The 19,997-nt window shown below is 44.7% G+C and overlaps 1 protein-coding gene across 1 annotated transcript; it reads right to left on the bottom strand.

The window, feature by feature from the left end:
* Positions 1-1,951: 1,951 nt before the first annotated feature.
* On the bottom strand, positions 1,952-9,121 carry LOC100281658 (uncharacterized). The gene is made up of 8 exons (NM_001154578.3): positions 8,965-9,121; positions 8,713-8,771; positions 5,821-5,968; positions 5,659-5,732; positions 5,071-5,565; positions 3,847-4,311; positions 3,555-3,767; positions 1,952-3,386 (listed from the first exon to the last, which is right to left on the bottom strand). The coding sequence occupies exons 3-8, from the start codon at positions 5,906-5,908 to the stop codon at positions 2,559-2,561; spliced, it is 2,163 nt and encodes a 720-aa protein (NP_001148050.1). The 5' UTR covers positions 5,909-5,968; positions 8,713-8,771; positions 8,965-9,121; the 3' UTR covers positions 1,952-2,558.
* Between the last annotated feature and the right edge of the window lie 10,876 nt (positions 9,122-19,997).

Genomic DNA, 19,997 nt, shown 5'->3' with positions numbered 1-19,997 from the left:
TTTGGTTTGTGTTGGCATCAATCACCAAAAAGGGAGAGATTGAAAGGGAATTAGGCTTACACCTGGTTTCTAATTGATTTTGGTGGTTGAATTGCCCAACACAAATAAATTGGACTAACTAGTTTGCTCTAGTGTATAAGTTATACGGGTGCCAAAGGTTCACACTTAGCCAATAAAAAGACCAAGAAATGGGTTCAACAAAGAGAGCAAGGGATAACCGAAGGCACCCCTGGTCTGGCACACCGGACTGTCCGGTGTGCCACCGGACAGTGTCCGGTGCACCAAGGGACTTCACGATGAACTCTTCACCTTCGGGAAAATCCAGAAGCGCTCCGCTATAATTCACCGGACTGTCCGGTGTACACCGGACAGTGTCCGGTGCTCCAAGGAAGAGCATCTCTAGAACTCGTCAGCTTCGGGAATTCGCTCCGCTATAATTCACCGGACATGTCCGGTGTGCACCGGACTGTTCGGTGAGCCAGCGGGCCAACAGCTACTTCGCGCCAACGGTCACCTGCAGAGGCATTAAATGCGCGCCAGAGCGCGCAGAAGTCAGGCACGCGCGAAGTGGCGCACCGGACACTCTACAGTGCATGTCCGGTGTGCCACCGGACATCCAGGCGGGCCCAGCAGTCAGAACTCCAACGGTCGGAACCCAACGGCCTGATGACGTGGCTGGCGCACCGGACTGTCCGGTGCGCCATGCGACAGCAGCCTCCACCAAACGGCTAGTTTGGTGGTTGGGGCTATAAATACCTCCAACCACCCCACATTCAAGTCATCCAAGTTTTCACACTTCCAACCACTTACAAGAGCTAGGCATTCAATACAAGACACACCCAAGTGATCAAATTCTCTCCCAATTCCACAAAAGCATTAGTGACTAGTGAGAGTGATTTGTCGTGTTCTTTTGAGCTCTTGCGCTTGGATCGCTTTCTTCTTTCTCATTCTTTCTTGTGATCAAACACTCACTTGTAACCAAGGCAAGAGACACCAATTGTGTGGTGGTCCTTGCGGGGAAGTTTTGTTCCCGGTTGATTTGAGAAGAGAAAGCTCACTCGGTCCGAGGGACCGCTTGAGAGAGGGAAAGGGTTGAAAGAGACCCGGTCTTTGTGACCACCTCAACGGGGAGTAGGTTTGCGAGAACCGAACCTCGGTAAAACAAATCCGCGTGTCACACTTCTTATTTGCTTGCGATTTGTTTTGCGCCCTCTCTCGCGGACTTGATTATATTTCTAACTCTAACCCGGCTTGTAGTTATGATTAACTTTGCAAATTTCAGTTTTGCCCTATTCACCCCCCCTCTAGGCGACTTTCAACTGCGTCTCCTGTCTGAAGTTGGCCTTGGGCGATCCGTCTCCATCCTGATCGTCGAGACTCCGCTCGAGGCCAACCCCGAACGAGAGACGACAAAGCGGTGGAGCCTGAACTCCGGCGGCGCCTCATCTCTATCTCCATCCTGATCGTCGATGAGGTCCGAGTTCGACACGGAGGAGGACGGCAATGAGGCACAAGGAACAGGGGTTGGGGGGACGTACGCGAAGGGGCTGGAGCGGGTGCATTAGAAAGCAACCGCGAAAGAAACGCTATGCCGACAGGGAGATGAGATAGCTATTTGAGAGGGAGTCGGGATAGGTCTAGGACCACTAGCTGATTGAAGGCACCGATCTCGACGACAGGTGGTGAGTGCGACGCTAGCTGATTGAAGGCGCCGATCTTGGCGAGTGCAACTCTGACTGCTTATGACAGATAGGGCAGGGTCACAGGGCACAGAGCATAGCCGTGGGCCAACACGGAGGGGGTGCGGAGACATAGCCATAGTATCGCTAAACGTCTAAGTTAGATTCTTAATAGAGTAGTATAGATATGTTACTATAATACTTCTAATATAAATCTTGACGTATTTATGATTTATGTGAGTTTAATGATAACAGAAAAAACTAAAATATTACAAAAACAAGAATTAATAATTAATAATATAGGAAAAGTATAGCACTCCTTCAGCCTTCAGAGAGGACGACCGAATTCACTACTGAATGTCCAAAACACCACACTACTCGTACTCCGATCCTACTTTGAACAATGCTCTCTTGCACGCCACATCAGAGTTTAATAATATTATAAAATAAGCCACCTTTTGTAGCAACGCTCATATAAGATCCTGATCCTGCCACAACACAAAGAAAACAAGGGGAGATAGAACAAGCAAGAATTCACACCCGAGCCCAGGTTACTAATCTCCTCCCTTTTTCTTTCTTAATAGAATGTCATGAAAACGAACACATATTATAGTATCTTCTCTCTTTTCCACAAACGAAACCACCACCATGAGAATGCTGCCTGCCTGCAAAACTAGCTTTTCACCCCCAACGAAAAAAGAATCTAACTATTCGTCGTCTCTTTTTTTTTTCTTTTTTTGATACCATATAGAAGCTAGGAAAGAACCACCAACCAGGACAAGCATTCTTCTACCAGAAAGGAAGATGAAAAGCCGGGGCACCAAAGATTACCCCAGAAGGGCAAAAAAGATAAAAACAAAAGCTCCCCCCCGCTGGCCACTAGACGGCATAACTGTCAACCCGGACCGGCATCGAGCCGATTGTCACCACACCAGCTTTGCTCGTCTTCCGGTCAGCCTCCACTACCTTGGAACTGATTTTGACCTTCTGCTCCTCGCCACCCTCAGGAACTGCGCTCCCAGAGCCACTGACTCCATTTAGCTGCTTCTCCATACCAGCTGTGCTAGTCTTACGGTCAGCCTCCACTGCCTTGGAGCTTATCTTGAGAGACCCAAGTTTGGCAGTGACCCTCTGCTGCTCGCCACCCTCTGGAACTGGAACTGTGCTCGCAGAGCCGCTGACTCCATTTAGCCGCTTTTCAGGTGCTTTCAGTGAGCCCTGGGCAGCACCGCTGTCTGCATGCTGCTTTGGATTTTCGACCTTCTTCCAGTACTGCTGTTTCCCATCCGCACCTGCCGCCTTCAAGCTTGGACCTGGTGGATGGTTGGTTGCAGTTTTCGCTGCATCCTCTTGGTTCTGACTGCCGCTGCAATGACTTTCCTGTAGTTCATTCTCTTTCTCAGCCTCACTCGCCTGCTTATCAGAGGCACGCGGCTCCTGAGGATTGATCACCTTAGCATCATGCGGCTTCTCAGACACATTTTGTATCTCAGATGTTCTGTCTACCAGCACACTGCTGGACTTCGTCTGCTCAGTGCGCTGGGAGACAGGTACAAAATCTGGAGCATCGTAACTCAGCTTGCATCTTCTGTGCGGCTTCATTTGCGCCTCTTCTGCCTCATATCTCATAAAATCATCAAACAGGCAGTCCCTCACTTTGATGTCTTTGAAGATCTTGATCACAGATATTCCAGGGAGGTATGGTATCTGCAAATAAGACATTGCAACGGATCATGACACGAGGCTTCCACATGCATACAATACGAGAGCAAAGTTACTACGGCAATGTTCAAGAGAAATAAACGAGTTCCTGAAATCAAACAATTTAACACTACTAAAACAGATTCAACGCAAATCAGGACATGCCCCACTTACTTCCTGTGTATCTCTGCTGTGCGTCACAGGCTTGTTTTCATTATTCTGCAGTGTGATATGCTGCAAAAAACCATTCGGTATATCTTTAACAATGTGCCATCTCACAGGAAAGCAGCCGGTCCATTTATCCTGACACCAGAAGTCCATGTCCTTGTGAAAATCAACAGGACCAACCATCTCAGCCATGCCACAGAAGTGCCCACTCCCATTCACCTGATAAACATTAAAAAAAGTCAATTGTTGAACTTTAAGCATGATAAATTTTATGGATGTTCAATAAATCAATACTCACAGAGAAGAACAAGAATACTGGACACTTAGTAGAATGCCTCCTTGATATCCTGTCAGCATCCCTGAATGCGCTATCTAGCTTGATGTTTCCATTGGAGGAACTTGACCATACACCATACTTTATCGATTTGTGCACATCTGCCTCACCAATTGACTTGATAACAAAGAACTTTGCATACATATAGTCAACTCGGAGATCATCTCTGTTGTACTGGTCGGTTCTTATAATGATTGTCCCATCCGGATTACCGACAGGGAGCCTTAATGTGTGAGATTTCACAATCATGGCAAAGCTCTGATTGCTTGGTTTCTCAGAATCAACTAAGCTATGCACCTTTTGGCCAGTACCATTTAGATGACCACTTGACTTTGAAGATGGCTGGAATTTCTCGGCGGCAGCCCACTTATGAAGATCAGATCCAGCAGCACATCCAAGGCAATTGTTTCCAGACAAATGTGCTGATACCTGTAATAAACAAGACAGGTCGGTTGGGAACAGATGACACACAGCTTACCTTACTACAAGTAAAACATGTCATAATGAAAACAGGCAATAAAATATCAGTACAATTTTTATATACCATGCACTGGCTTGCCATTATAGAAGCAAACTAAAGTTCTCTAAAGAACCCCCTTGAACAAAATTAAGACCCACAGTACAGCATAGAAATAGGAAAACCCCTCACAAGTCACAAGGTCAACATAACTCACCTTTGACTTTAGGTAAAGCAAGGCCCCACACATTCATGTCCAAAACATTCATAGACAGAATACGTGTTTATAATTTCAGATGTCATTTAGCTAAAAGTAATCCCAAAAACAAAAAGGTTATGCCCCTTATAAGTTCTTCTGAACAACTTCCAAAACTTAGGTTCCTTGCTAAAGGCGTTTTAATGAACTACCAGTACCCTGTCCAAAGCAATCCTGGAAAAAGCTTCAGCATGAAGACCATACATCCAATGGTGTGAATGTGATACATTGAGTGAATGAAGTTACCAAATAAACATTCCACTAAAAGTTGGCTTTGATTACAATGGGGTGACATGTTCATGAGGTATGGGATTATCATGTGAAGGAAGCACAATACAGGCCCTACCCGAAAAGACGAGAATCTTATAGTGGTCCAAGGAAGTCAATAATCCCTCCTATATGTAAGAATTAATCACAAATACACTGCAACATGACAAAAGAAAGCCGATCACTAATAACTTATAAAAATCTGTACCTGAGAAGCATGAGGGAGTTTAGCAGGTACCATACATCTATCTGGCAACTCTTGCTTCTGTGGAACCGAATTGTGCAGTTGAACTTTTGGCGGTTTTGCATGGTCCTGCAACTGCTTCAAAGGTACAATAGTAGACTGTACAGGTGGATGCACAACGATGTCACTTTTTGTGGTGACGGGAGCAATTAAAGGAAATGCTGCATTTGCAGATGTTGCAGCATAACCTGGTATGCCAGGAAGAAATGCAACATTGGAGGAGTAAAGAGGTGTGGTTGCGCTTCCCGGGACACTATCTTGTGCATAAGGAAGAACAGCTGGAATGTAATAGGATGACGGGCCTATTTGGCATGTGGAGTTAGCAGGGTCAGCAACATACTCCTGAGGCATAAATGAGCCATCGGGTACGAAAGAAGGATCTGAAGGATAAGGAATGTAGGTAGGATGCATAGATCCATTGTCTGGGGCTGCATAGTATACGCATTGCATGCCTTCAGCCTGCAAACATAACAAAAGTAATGAACATGTTAAAACACATGACGGTAAAGGACGCCTATTAAGTATCAAGTCTTCTATATTGTACATACTGACCGAATAGAAAATATCTTGGCTAGCATATCCTGAAGAGTTCGGGTGACTATACCATTCCATTGGTGATCCAACTTCTGCATTTGACAAATTGGTTACAATCAAATGAAATAGTGGAAGGAGGCAAGCACAAAGGACAGGCATAATACAAACATTTCCCTTTACCTGTATAGCCATATTGGTAGGGATTTGCAGTAGCAGGAACGAAAACATTTTGTCCATACATTACTTCAGGAGTCATTCCCATCTCCATGCAACTAACAATTTTGAACAAGCACCTTGTTCTACTCCAACGTTCAGACTTCAGAGTCAGCTGGAATTAAAAGTAATAGGGCTGTTATTAAGTATTAACAATTTAAACATGTGTTCCATGCCAAAATTGATAAAAGCAAAGAAGAGCATGATTAGGGGTTGTTTGAATGCACTAGAGCTAATAACTAGTTGGCTAAAAAATTGCTAGTGGAATTAGCTAGATAACAAATAGTTAGCTAACTTTTAACTAATTTACTAAAAATAGCTAATAGCTAAATTATTAGCTAGGGTGTTTGGATGCCTTCAGCTAATTTTAGCCGCTAACTATTAGCTCTAGTGCATTCAAACACCCCCTAAGCGCTAAAGCGCTACTCAGAACGTAAAACGCTGCAACATTTCACGAAAAAACGTAAAACACCTGTTTTAAGTGTTTTTAGCGTTTAAGCGCTCTGGGCCTAAAATGGTCGTGTTTTGGCGCTTTTCCAGCCCAGCCCAGTTCTATAATTTCCCCTAACCTAAAACAGGCATCCTCCATCTTTTGTGTCATGCCCGCAGCCTCTGCATGTTGAGCCAGCCGTCGCGGTGCCTTCGCCGCCTCCCTGGCCCTGGGCTTCGCCGCCGGTGAGCCACCTTACCTGAGCTCGCCACGTCCCTCCCCTCCTCCCTGTGTCACTGGCTCACTGCTCGAGTCCCCTGCTCCCACGTGGCATTGCGACGCCACCTCCCCTGCTCGCGCTCAGCACCGCCGCTGCCTTGCTTTATCAGCTCGCCGCCTCCCTGCGTCGCGGGCTCGTGGCCCCGAGTCCCCTGCTCCCCCGCGGCGGCGGCCCTGCCTCCCTGCTCACACTCAGACCCGAGTCACCTGCTCCACGCCGCCTGCTAGAGCCCCCTCCCTGCTCTCATCCTCCCCTGAGGTGCTCTGATTTTGGTTCTTTGCAGACTGAAACGGCAAGCAGTAGTGATGCTAATGCATGGCTGACAGTCAGAGTGATAGCTATGATCCTTTAAAAGATCCAGCAAGGAGGCCAAAGTCTGATGATTGAGTAACGCTTGTGTGCTTGCAGTTGTGGGCATTGTATTCCTTGATTTTGTGCTACGTTTGTGGTTGTGGACCACTGGACATTTCATTCCACTTTGTTTGAGGTTGTCGACTTGCTAGTTGCTATTAGTTGAACACTTGAACTTGTGTTATTGTGGTAGTCTGGTTGTGGGCATGTTATATTGTTATGTGAAATTATGTTATATTGATATTTTGTCCATGTTTAAAAAGAAGTTTTAAAGCTCGCTTAAACGTTCTAAATTTAAAAGGTACTCATGAGCGCTTCAACGTTTTATTGCTTAAATAACCTTGAAGAAGAGGCACACATACAAGGAATAACATACTGGTATAGAAAGATGCAGCACAAAAGAATAAGTAAATCAAACGTAGTAGGTTATATATGGAAATCACTGGAAACAGACACCATATCCAAGTTTGCCATAGATAGATAAAATAATAGACCAAGCAGCTAAATGTTCACGTTTTTTTCGAAGATTTATATTTCCATAAAGAACAGGAGACCAATTTCATGATCAACTAAAAAACCCTTATTCTTGCATTATCACATGTATGCCACGTCTAAGTTTGTAAGGATACAAGTACAGGTTGAACCTTTGGCTGTTTGCAATTTTAGGGTGGATCTCAAGGGACGGTGGCCAAATCTTCTCTCCACACAGTTATCCAATAGCATACAAAACTACATGCAAGTAATGCCTAAATGTTTCCAAACTCCTAAAATTGCGCCCTATCAACCTAAACCTACGAATGTGGCCAACCACTTGTAGGAACATAGCAACTTGTCCCTCAACAAAGCTGTTAATTGTATGATTGTATCTGTATGCAAATGCATCGTCCTAAGCAACGTGCACAAGCGGAAAAAGGGGTCTCTTACTCTCTCCTCATGGCGAAGTAGTTCTACACAGGCATGGTGACAAACATCATTGTGGAAAAATTAAACCTAATGTTTGCCATCCTAATTAATTTTGTCTCCTTCAGCTAAGGGGTCCATAGGTGGTGGGCACGCCTGCCCGCCTATACACAAACAGTTTGTATGCACACATAATAACAACTATACAAGCAGCCTGAGGATATTTGACGCTATTTGATAACAAAATGACCATCTAGACTTCGGACCAAGGATAGATTGCAATAAAAAATTGGTACAGGCATAGAAAATTCACACGTAAAACAATATAAAGGGTCAAAATTATCCATGTTCTAGCTAGTGACTGAAACAAAACCACCAAGTTCGCACCAGATTAAAATAATGCTAGTAAGTCGTAACCAACGTTATTTTCTTCTGCTGTATAATGTTAACCAAATATATTAGTACTACAAAACTTAGACCGCTAGTTGGTTTCGAATGATTCACAATGTTCAGATTTCGAACACTTCAACCAGTAGCATTATTTCAGAAAAACAGCAAGCAATCCAAGCATACATGGGACTAAAGTCTGCATCTTGGAGGTTAGCAAGTAGCATATGTATTCATTCTTTTAAAAAAAATATAAAGATAACAGGCATGTTTAGGGTTGCAATAATATCAGGGTTAGTCTCCATGTTGAATTAAGAAAGGGTTTCTGATGCTACAAAACACATGGCAGCGTTTCATATATACTAAATATATATTGATCTCAGAGTATCCCATCCTTTTGATTTCATTCAAGGTCGAATTAAACAACAAAGGACAGAGTTTGCAGTTTATAACTAACCTCAACCTAGAGTATAGCATATAGCATAGACAGATACAGAAGGCTCCAGCTTACCTTGCTGCCGAATGGAGTAGCCTCCGATCCTTTGCTTTGCTTGTGATACAGAACAAGACCTGAAAACGAGAAAGGAGATGTCAGGCGAGGAGGATCCGGGCGGCCGTCCAGGGAAAGAAACAAAGCGGCGGTAAGGACGGGGTGGATCCGGGCAATTAGATTCACGCCGCGTCCGGCGATTGACTGGCGGGCGACCAAAATCGATGGCGGATCCGGACGGAGAAGGATCCGTTGCGGTGCGTGTAGACTCACCTGAGACGTAACGGAGGTAGGTCGCCGGATGAGAACGATTCCTTGGCCCGAGGAGATGGGGGAGGACAAGATCCTGGAGGCGAGGCGAGGGCGAGGGGCAGAGGCAAGGCCAGCGCGTGGGGCTCTTGTGGTTGACGGATGGAGCGTGCGCGAGTAACCCTAGCGCGAGGTCGGTTCACTTCCAAAAAAATCGTCGGACCAGGCTGTGGGGCTATATCGATTTGGGCTAGGTCGCAGCAGGCCCAACCAAACAGAGTCTGCTTGATCTGATCAGTTGCGTGACGTGTGGGCTTCAACGTCGGTTGGACCCATCTGGCAGTAGTGAATGTTCATTTTCCTTTTTTTAATTGGAAAAAAAGTTAATAGCAAGTTTGGAAAATTAAATCCACTCCAGGATTTCCATAGATTAAGGGAAATTAAAATAATTTATCTTTTAGGTCTAGTTTGGGAACCATATTTTTTCAAAGGATTTCTATTTTCTCAAGGGAAAATGAACTAATTTTCCATGGGAAAATGAAAATCTCTAGAAAAATTAAGGTTCCCAAACTAGCCCTTAATATTTAGAAATTCCGGAGGAGGTTTAAGTTTTCAAACTATTCTTAATGTCCTTTTACCTACCAGATTATCTATGAAAAAAAACTCTAAAATTTGGAGTCTTTTCTCTTGCTTGTTCCGTTTGGTTCAGCTTTTTCACCTCGATCCACTTTCAAAAATATGAAGATACAAGTTGAATAAATTTCAAAATATATATATATATAGTTCAATCCAAATTTTTCTCCTACCTTAAGCTTTTTAGATTCGTACTATCTAGAATTTCCAAAATATTATCCAATTGCCACTGTTCTATATGATTAATTTTTTTTATTTTCTCCTAGACAAACCTATAAACAATGGCAGTGTCAGAGTCTCTTTCTCATCTATAGCAGCTGAATTGTCTTGATCTAAGTCATTCGTCGACACGAGCACAGGTTAGGAGCCACCTCACCCCCACCCAACCAACCCATGGACATTGGCGATACTTGTGGGGTAGCTCATGGGCTTATGGGGGTAGATATCCCTCGAGTCCCCAAGATCCTGTTTCGATTTATGGGTTGTTATAAGGTCTCAATAGGACAGGCGCATAGGCTTCACGAGCTGATTAGTCGGACACAACCAGAAGCGGACGTAGAGATCGGTTGTGTGGGTGTGAAGGTGTACTAGCCGATTCCCACGCATGTAGGGGACGAGATAAGCGCCTCAAAGCTCACCTAATCACAGATAAGTCAGAGTTAGTTTCGTGGATAAGCACAGATTAATAACATTCAGTTCAACTATGTAAACCCTAATTTTGTTGGATGTATAAGATAGAATATGTACCCCTATAAAACGATTGGATCCTCTTATAGGCATAGACAACACTACGCTCATTCTCTTTGTAATACAGATCTCAAAAACAATACATTGCCATCCACACACAAGACGTAGGATATTATGCATCTAATCAACCCAAACCTATATAATTCTATGTGTTCCACCGTACTTTGCGCGAACCAGTGAGTTGTTGTCGACCTCGCTGTAGGAAACGGGTGACGCCTAAGAGGGGGGGGGTGAATTAGAACTTCTAAAACTTTTACTAAACTAGGCCACAATTAAATCCCTAGAGCAAAACCTATGCAAATAATCAAAACTAAAATGTGCAAACTAGGTTTTGTCTAAGTGTTGCTATCTCTACCGCAAAGGCTAAGTTTCAATCTACACTAAATAAGTATGACTACAAGATTGAAACTTAAATGCTTGATATAAATGCGGAATGTAAAGAGCTAAGTAGAGAAGCAAACTCTCGTGGATGACGCCGGTATTTTTACCGAGGTATCCGGAACCACGCAAGGTCCCGACTAATCCTCGTTGGTGCCCCTACGCAAAGGGAAGCTCACGCGAGGGCCAAGCACCACGGTCAAGTAACTCCGTAGAGAGCCACGGGCCTTCTCCACGCGCAAGTGGTGCTCCGCTTCCGGCTCCTCTCGGACGCTCCCCGCCGTCTCCACTATCGAGCTTCCGGCCGAAACGCCGCGGGCCTCGTTCCCTCCGGTACACGGTGGCAGCCGTGACACAAACGCGGTTGTCACGGTCTCGCAAGACTCTCGCCCCACTCGGTACAATTACAACGACTCACACAAGAGCCGAGGGATTGTGTGGTTTTACAAAACTCACTCAACTAACTAGGGTTCACCTAGAGCAAGCGCTAAAGTGGTCTAACTAACCTAAGCACTTCGCAAAGCACCTACGCTAATCACCGAGTGATTCTATTAAGCACTTGGGTGTTTGAGCTCTTGGAAATATGCACTATGTGTCTTGGTATGTTGCTTGGGCTCTCACCCCTGAGAATGGCCGGTTGGGGTGGTATTTATAGCCTCCACACCCCAAACTAGCCGTTGGACAGAAAGCAGCAGCTTTCTGTTGTCGGGTGCACCAGACAGTCCGGTGCACCACCGGACACTGCACAGTAGATGTCCGGTGCACGCCACGTCAGCCGACCGTTGGCGCCTGTAGCAGTCGACCGTTGGATCCGACCGTTGCCTTCTACCCGTTGGGACACCGGACAGTCCGGTGCACACTGGACAGACCGGTGCTACAGCCAGAGAGCGCCTGTCTGTGGCCTCTCTGCGCAGACTGTTCGGTGCACCACCGGACAGTCCGGTGCACACCAGACACCAATGTCCGGTGCGTCACCAGGCGCTGGCTGACAGCCCTCATCTTGGATTTCTTCGCTGATTTCTTCGGGCTTCTTTGTTCTTGAGTATTGGACTCCTATGCATCTTTATATGTCTTCTTTTGAGGTGTTGCATCCTCATTGCCTTGGTCCAATTCTCTTCGCATCCTATGAACTACAAACACAAACACTAGAAAACTTATTAGTTCACGGATTGTGTTATTCATCAAACACCAAAACTCAATTAGCCAAATGGCCCGGGGTCCATTTTCCTTACAATCTCCCCCTTTTTGGTGATTGATGACAACACAACCAAAGCAAGCAAATAATACAAGTATAAAAATATGCATTTTACTTGCTAAGATGCATGATTGTCCCCACAATGATATTATGGACTTAAGCCTCCCCCTAACTCCATAATTCACTTACTTCCTATTTTTGGACCAAATAACCAAAACCACTTGAAAAACCATTTGGAGATATAAAATTTTAAATTAGTGGTGTTTGGTGTTTGATATAGTTTTCATTGCTTTGGTCCCTAAACTTCTCCCCCTTTGGCATCAACCATCGAAAAGGAAGACATTAAAAGCATGTAGGAAGTAAATAAAAGCTTGCCCTCACAAAGAATTGTATCAAATGATATCACTAGAAGGATATTAAGATAAACCATATGAATGATACCAGTTGAAAGGAACTCCCCCTAAATGAGTGTTCTCTTTAGAAAGAAGTTTTCTCCCCCTTTTTAGAGATGAAGAAATACTCCCCCTGACAGAGATCCTCTACTTAGGAAAAGGCAGATGAAAATTAGAGGTGCAAGACATGATCTGAAAAGACTAACTTCCCTTATGCATAGGTAACAGAATATGAGTTAACTACTTATGCATTTTTAGCAACATGGAAGCATATGATATGAATTATAATCTAATCAAATATTGGAGAAGACATGTAAATGATACTGAATGTAGTCTCAAAAGATACCAATTGAAGGTCAATGGTGAGCTTGAGAGACATGAGAGTTCTTGGTGATTTTGCAGTGGAAGATTGTTGTCTTTCTCCGGGGACTTCATTTTCCTTACAATGAGACTATCACATGAAATAGACTTGAAAAGGTGTTAGTCTCAAAGTGTTAGATTATAGAGTAACCTCCCCCTAAAGGTGTGCATACAAGTTTTGAATACTTGTAGGAGACATGCACTTTGATTTGATATCAAGAGGGGCAAATTATCCATAATCCAAACTTTGGCACATATAAGTTAAATGATACACTTTGTAGAAATCAAAATTTTCAATTATTGCATCATTTACTATGGAGTGATATAAAAGCTATGTGCCGTGCTTAAATAAACATTTTAAACCATGTAGGTTTGCTTAAGTATATGAATTGAAAGCAAGCAATCCTACCATGTGATTTACCTAGTATGCATGATTTTAAACAAAAGTAATTAACAAATGTAATACTAGGCAAGAAAGGTAAACTAGATAGAAGGTAAATAGATACGCATATCTAAAAACGAAGAATACAATAAAACTAGTTACCTTAGTCATGGGTGGGAAATTTGGGTCCAAAAATTTTTACTAACCCACTTGGCAAGTATACTTGATCCAATATGATGTATCCCATGATATACATCTCAATTTTGCCAAGTCTCCAAATTTCCCGATGACCTTCGGTCTACTCACTTCCCTTTTGGGATCCAAACCTTCTTGGTGCTTTTCATGGTTGAAATTATTTCCTTTGGCACCCAGATGCGTTTGGCCCCCTTTCCTTTGTTGGCTTGCTTGTTGGCCTTGAATGCTATCACCTTTCCATTCTTTTTATTCTTGATCAAGTATGGTGTAGCATCCTTTTTGTTCACCTTTTTGATGTAGGTGTTGGAGATTTTGCTTGATGGCTTTTGCTTGAGCTTTTGCCTTTGTTTATCCCCGGTCATCGCCTTGCATTGGAAAGACTTGTGGCCTTCCTTGTGGCATAGCCTACAAATCACAGTTTCTCTCTCTACAGGCTTGTTCACTCCCGCAGTGGTGTTATCCTGTGGAGGTCGGATTTGCTTGGCTTTGCCTTTCTTGTCATACAAAGCCTTGCCAAGGCGAGCCACTTCTTGCTTTAATTGTTCATTTTCCTTTGCAACCTCATCCGAACATGTCTCTACAACAATATTCTCAACAACGACTTGGTTGCAGGGGTTAGAATCATCAATTAAATCAAAGCAGGAAGTAGAAGCATCTTTCTTAATTATTTCAGGTATTTCAACTAAAGATGCTGCTGGGGTGCTACCAATGTTTTCTAGCTTAGTAGTTAGCTCATTATTGTGTATGCTAAGAATTTCCATTTTCTCTAGCAAATTTTCAATAGCTTCTTGGGAGCTAGCTAACTTAGCCTTAAGTTTTTCATTCTTTTTAATAAGGCTATCATCGGTAGCAGTGGATGGAGCACTAGATTCTAATAGCTCAATTTTAGTTGATAGCTCACAGTTTAAGTTTGCAAAAGTTTCAAATTTTTCTAGCAAACCTTTGTAATCATTTTGAGAGTTAATCAACTTATTTTTCAAAGTTTTAAGTTGAGCTTTTTGCTTAGTGCAGACATCCTGGAAAAATTCTACGGCTTTCGCAAGCTCATCTACAAAGGGCTTTCCCTCACCTTCATCATCACTACTACTTTCATCACTACAGGATGGAATGCTTTTGTTACCTCTTGTCATAAGGCATTTGTGTGATGACCGTGATGAGCGTGATGAGGACCGGTGGCTGCTCGTCCTTGGAGGTTCATCTTCACTTGAAGAATCATCCCAAGTTCTAACACTTGTTAGCGCCTTGCCTTTGCTCCTCTCCTTTTTGGGTTTGGCCATATTTGGACAGTTGTCCCTGAAGTGGCCCTTCTCCCCACATGCGAAGCATCCTCTCTTCCTTTGCTTTTTCCTGTCAATGTTAAAGAGAAGATCCTCGACCTGCAGGGGCACACCCATTAGATTAATCTTGCGAATCATCCCCATTACCTTTCCGACGCGTCGGATTGTTTCTTCGTCCTCGGAGGATGATGTGCATGGTTGATTATCTTCATCATCATCACTTTCTTCTTCTTCCTCTTATTCACTTGAGGAACTTGGAGTGGGAGCCTTCTTTTTGCCCTTCCTTTCATCACATGCAAAAGCATATGGTCTTGAAGAAGTTGGCTCCTCTCCCCGACTCATTTTTCGCGACATCTCAAAAGCCGCGATTTTCCCAATCACAATGGTCGGGGTCATGTTGCTCAAGTCCTCCATGTTGTGAAGGATGGTGATGATGCTCCCATATCTTTGTTGTGGTAGCAACGAGATAATCTTCCTCACAATGTCCGCATCACCTAGCTTATTAATGCCAATAGAATTGAGCTCATTGATTATTAGATTCAAACGAGAATACATGTCTCTAACAAGCTCATCATCTTTCATAGCAAAGGAATTATACTCATTTAAGACTAGGCAATGTTTTTGCTCACGGACATTGGATGTGCCGTCATGGAGCTCATGCAATTTTAGCCAAATCTCATTAGCAGTTTTCAAGGTAAATACTTGATTAAAAATATCCATGCTAAGAGATTCATACAAGCAATTTTTGGCTCTAGCATTTAAATGGATTTCTTTTTCCTCACTCGTGGTGGGTTTCTCGGGATTCTTGAGGGGTTTCATCCCGTCACGAGTGACTCTCCAAACACCTAGATCAACGGCCTCTAGGTAACAAGCCATTCTAGCACTATAATATGGGAAGTTAGTGCCGTCGAAGTGTGGTGGCCTATGGGTATCCATCCCTTCCTCTAAAAAAGCGTCGGCTCTTTTAGCGGTGAAGCTAAAGCGTTTCAAATGAGCCAGACCGGGCTTTGATACCACTTGTAGGAAACGGGTGACGCCTAAGAGGGGGGGGTGAATTAGGACTTCTAAAACTTTTACTAAACTAGGCCACAATTAAATCCCTAGAGCAAAACCTATGCAAATAATCAAAACTAAAGTGTGCAAACTAGGTTTTGTCTAAGTGTTGCTATCTCTACTGCAAAGGCTAAGTTTCAATCTACACTAAATAAGTATGACTACAAGATTGAAACTTAAATGCTTGATATAAATGCGGAATGTAAAGAGCTAAGTAGAGAAGCAAACTCTCGTGGATGACGCCGGTATTTTTACCGAGGTATCCGGAACCACGCAAGGTCCCGACTAATCCTCGTTGGTGCCCCTACGCAAAGGGAAGCCCACGCGAGGGCCAAGCACCACGGTCGAGTAACTCCGTAGAGAGCCATGGGCCTTCTCCACGCGCAAGTGGTGCTCCGCTTCCGGCTCCTCTCGGACGCTCCCCGCCGTCTCCACTATCGAGCTTCCGGCCGAAACGCCGCGGGCCTCGTTCCCTCTGGTACACGGTGGCAGCCGTGACACAAACACGGTTGTCACGGTCTCGCAAGACTCTCGCCCCACTCGGTACAATTACAATGACTCACACAAGAGCCGAGGGTTGTGTGGTTTTACAAAACTCACTCAACTAACTAGGGTTCACCTAGAGCAAGCGCTAAAGCGGTCTAACTAACCTAAGCACTTCGCAAAGCACCTACACTGATCACCGAGTGATTCTATTAAGCACTTGGGTGTTTGAGCTCTTGGAAATATGCACTATGTGTCTTGGTATGTTGCTTGGGCTCTCACCCCTGAGAATGGCCGGTTGGGGTGGTATTTATAGCCTCCACACCCCAAACTAGCCGTTGGACAGAAAGCAGCAGCTTTCTGTTGTCGGGTGCACCGGACAGTCCGGTGCACCACCGGACACTGCACAGTAGATGCCCGGTGCACGCCACGTCAGCCGATCGTTGGCGCCTGTAGCAGTCGACCGTTGGATCCGACCGTTGCCTTCTGCCCGTTGGCACACCGGACAGTCCGGTGCACACCGGACAGACCGGTGCTATAGCCAGAGAGTGCCTGTCTGTGGCCTCTCTGCGCAGACTGTCCGGTGCACCACCGGACAGTCCGGTGCACATCGGACACCAATGTCCGGTGCGCCACCAGGCGCTGGCTGACAGCCCTCATCTTGGATTTCTTCGCTGATTTCTTCGGGCTTCTTTGTTCTTGAGTATTGGACTCCTATGCATCTTTATATGTCTTCTTTTGAGGTGTTGCATCCTCATTGCCTTGGTCCAATTCTCTTCGCATCCTGTGAACTACAAACACAAACACTAGAAAACTTATTAGTTCACGGATTGTGTTATTCATCAAACACCAAAACTCAATTAGCCAAATGGCCCGGGGTCCATTTTCCTTACACTCGCCATCCACCAAAACACTATGTGGTATACCCTGTAGTGAGTCATTGGTACCAAACTCCATGTGCATTGCAATTTGCAAACAAATGGTCATGTCCACTCACCATTCACCTCTGCAAGAAGAAATGTATTTGGAACAGGGTTCAGTGGTCATGTAGTTGAGCCCATCGTGGTGAAGAAATAAATGATTGTTGGAGAGTGTACTTGAAAGATTATGACAATATGAATAATAGATGGACATAAAATATCACACATTCACGTTTAGGAAGTAGTAGTACAAAGCATCAACATCCTACCACTCCACTGCTTTCTTGCTAACCACACCAACCAAAGCGTCAAAACAGACATGACATCTAAGCATAACATAACTAACATCCTACACACGTTCTTGATGCCCAATTTATCAGCATCACACAAAAAATGGATGATTCCTCATAACCACGAATAAAGGGGTAATATTATTGGCACTGATTGAAGCGTGGGAATCCAACTTGACATGGGCCATTGATGAGCAAGCTAACATTTAGATCTTAGAACTGAAGGAACACCACACATTCTAGTGATGCACATCCATGATCATGGAACATGAAACCCAGGCTACTTTGCCCAACCTAGTACTTTTAATCGAGGACGGGCGCATCGCCCATCAGGGGCAGACCTGCCTATAATCTTTTGCACAGAAATTCGAAGTTTGTGGGCATAATAAATATACAATGCATCTATAATTGGATCAGATTGTAGATCCTGAAATAAGGGATTTGGTTTGGGGTGCTCGGTTTCACGCGATATTTGCAAGAGAGAAGGGTTGGGTGTACCTAGTGGTGGATGCTCATCGCTGACGAAAGTGTGTGGAAACTGAAAGTCGCCTAGAGGGGGGTGGATAGGCGAAACCTGAAAATTATAATTCTAAATCCAAACTAGATCCCTTGATTAGTGGTTAGAACAAGATTCACAATTATCGGAGTATAAAACTAAGTCCTTTGCTTGCAAAGAGTGCGAAATTTAATCAATAGCTATACTACTAGAAATGTTAGTGGAGAATAATGCAAGAGGGCTTAGATAAGAAGATGAGTAACACAAGTTCTTTCTTGCAAGGAGTTGCTTCTCTAAATGTGAATTTAACTTGAAGCAACACAAAAAGATATTAGCAAAGAGTAGCGCAAGAAAACTTAGAAAGGGAGAGGACAAACAAATCACAAACAATAAACACAAGAGACACGGGTGATTTGTTTTACTGAGGTTCGGCCCTCGAAGGCCTAGTCCCCGTTGAGGAGTCCACTAAGGACGGGTCTCTTTCAACCCTTTCCCTCTCTCTACCGATCACCATGACCGACGAGCTCTTCTTCTTCTCAAGGATCACTTAAGACCCCACAAGGATCACCACACTCTTAGGTGTCTCTTGCTAGCTTTACAAGCCTCCAAAACTTTGGAGGAAGTTCAATGGGAGTCAAAACTCCATGCACAAATGAACGCAAGATGTAGCACACACTTTCTCTCAATGAATCTCACAAGGCACTATTGCTAAACTCACATGAGAAGCTTTCTTTTGCTTGCTCTCTCTTTTGTGGCACTTGTGTAGGTTGAAGTGGTCTAAATCTTGTGTATAGGATGGATAAATGAATAGAGGTGGTTGGGAGGGCTTGGATATGTCAACTATATGACTTGGAATGTTGCTTGGGCTCCCACTTTTTGAAGTGGCCGGTTGGGGTGGTATTTATAGCCACCAACCAAATTGTAGCCGTTGGAGAAGGCTACTGGCGATGGGCGCACCGGACAATTTGGTGCGCCACCGGACAGTGTCCAGTGCGCCGCCACGTCACCCTGTCGTTAGGGCTTGGAGCTGGTCGACCGTTGGAGGCTTTGTCCTCATGTGGCACCGGACAGTCCGGTGCCCCTCTGACCTGCTGCTCTGACTTCTGCCGCGGTACTGTGCTGCACTGCTCATCCGTCAGGGTCGATCATTGCACGCAGATAGTCGTTGCTTCGCTGGTGCACCGGACAGTCCGGTGAATTATAGCGGGGTTGCGCCTGGGAAACCCGAAGCTGAGGAGTTAGAGTTGATTCACCCTGGTGCACCGGACACTTTCCGGTGGTGCACCGGACACTGTCCGGTGGCCCACCGGACAGTCCGGTGCGCTAGACCAGGGCACACTTCAGTTTCCTTTTTGCTCCTTTCTTTTGAAGCCTAACTTGTTCTTTTTATTGGTTTGTGTTGAACCTTTGGCACCTGTAGAATGTATAATCTAGAGCAAACTAGTTAGTCCAATTATTTGTGTTGGGCAATTCAACCACCAAAATCATTTAGGAAAAGGTTTGACCCTATTTCCCTTTCAGAAACCATAGGCACCCGCGCGAAGGGCGGTAGCCGCCGAGCAGTTATCGCCACGGACCGCTCGCGAGGGTCGAGGTTGACCAGCGAACAACTGAGAGAGAACTCTAGGGGCCTATCATAGTGATGGCGAAGGAGGACAGACGCCGGCGCGGTGGTGGCGGAGAGCGGGCGTCGGAGGGGACGACATCACCACGATCCTATCAACCAATGACATAGACAAGGGGGCTAGCAGAGGCCTTGACCCCCCTAAGGTTTGTACAAACATATAAATACATACTAATTACTACTCATTTTTAATAGTTAAGTATATAAAAATAATGATTGGTTTCAATAATATTGGTTATTTTCTTTGTTTGTGCTTTTGATAAAACATGTAGTCTATTAAGTTAAATTCAATTTGAAACAATACTCATATACTACATATCTATACAACTCTATTAAGAACCTAATGTGGCGCCCCTAGCGATACCATGGCTCTACCCCCCCCCCCCCCCGCTCTCTCCCTCATCGTACGATCGACCCACGCTAACACCTCAAAGTAGATCTTGCCCACAGCGGCCCACCTCACCGTGCTCCCGCCCGCTCGTCCCACTGCGACTTCAACCCCTACTCCCCACACCCATGTTCCCCGCGACCTCGGTGCCGCGACCACCTGAGAGCACCTAGAGGGGGTAAATAGGTGATCCTATAAAAATGGATCAACAAAAACAAACCGAGACAAACTTCTAGCAACACAC

The sequence above is a fragment of the Zea mays genome, chromosome 4 (assembly GCF_902167145.1).
Source record: "Zea mays cultivar B73 chromosome 4, Zm-B73-REFERENCE-NAM-5.0, whole genome shotgun sequence".
Classification (NCBI taxonomy): Eukaryota; Viridiplantae; Streptophyta; class Magnoliopsida; order Poales; family Poaceae; genus Zea; species Zea mays.
The sequence above is the reverse complement of the archived record's forward strand: the minus strand, read 5'-3'. Positions and strand labels throughout refer to the sequence as shown.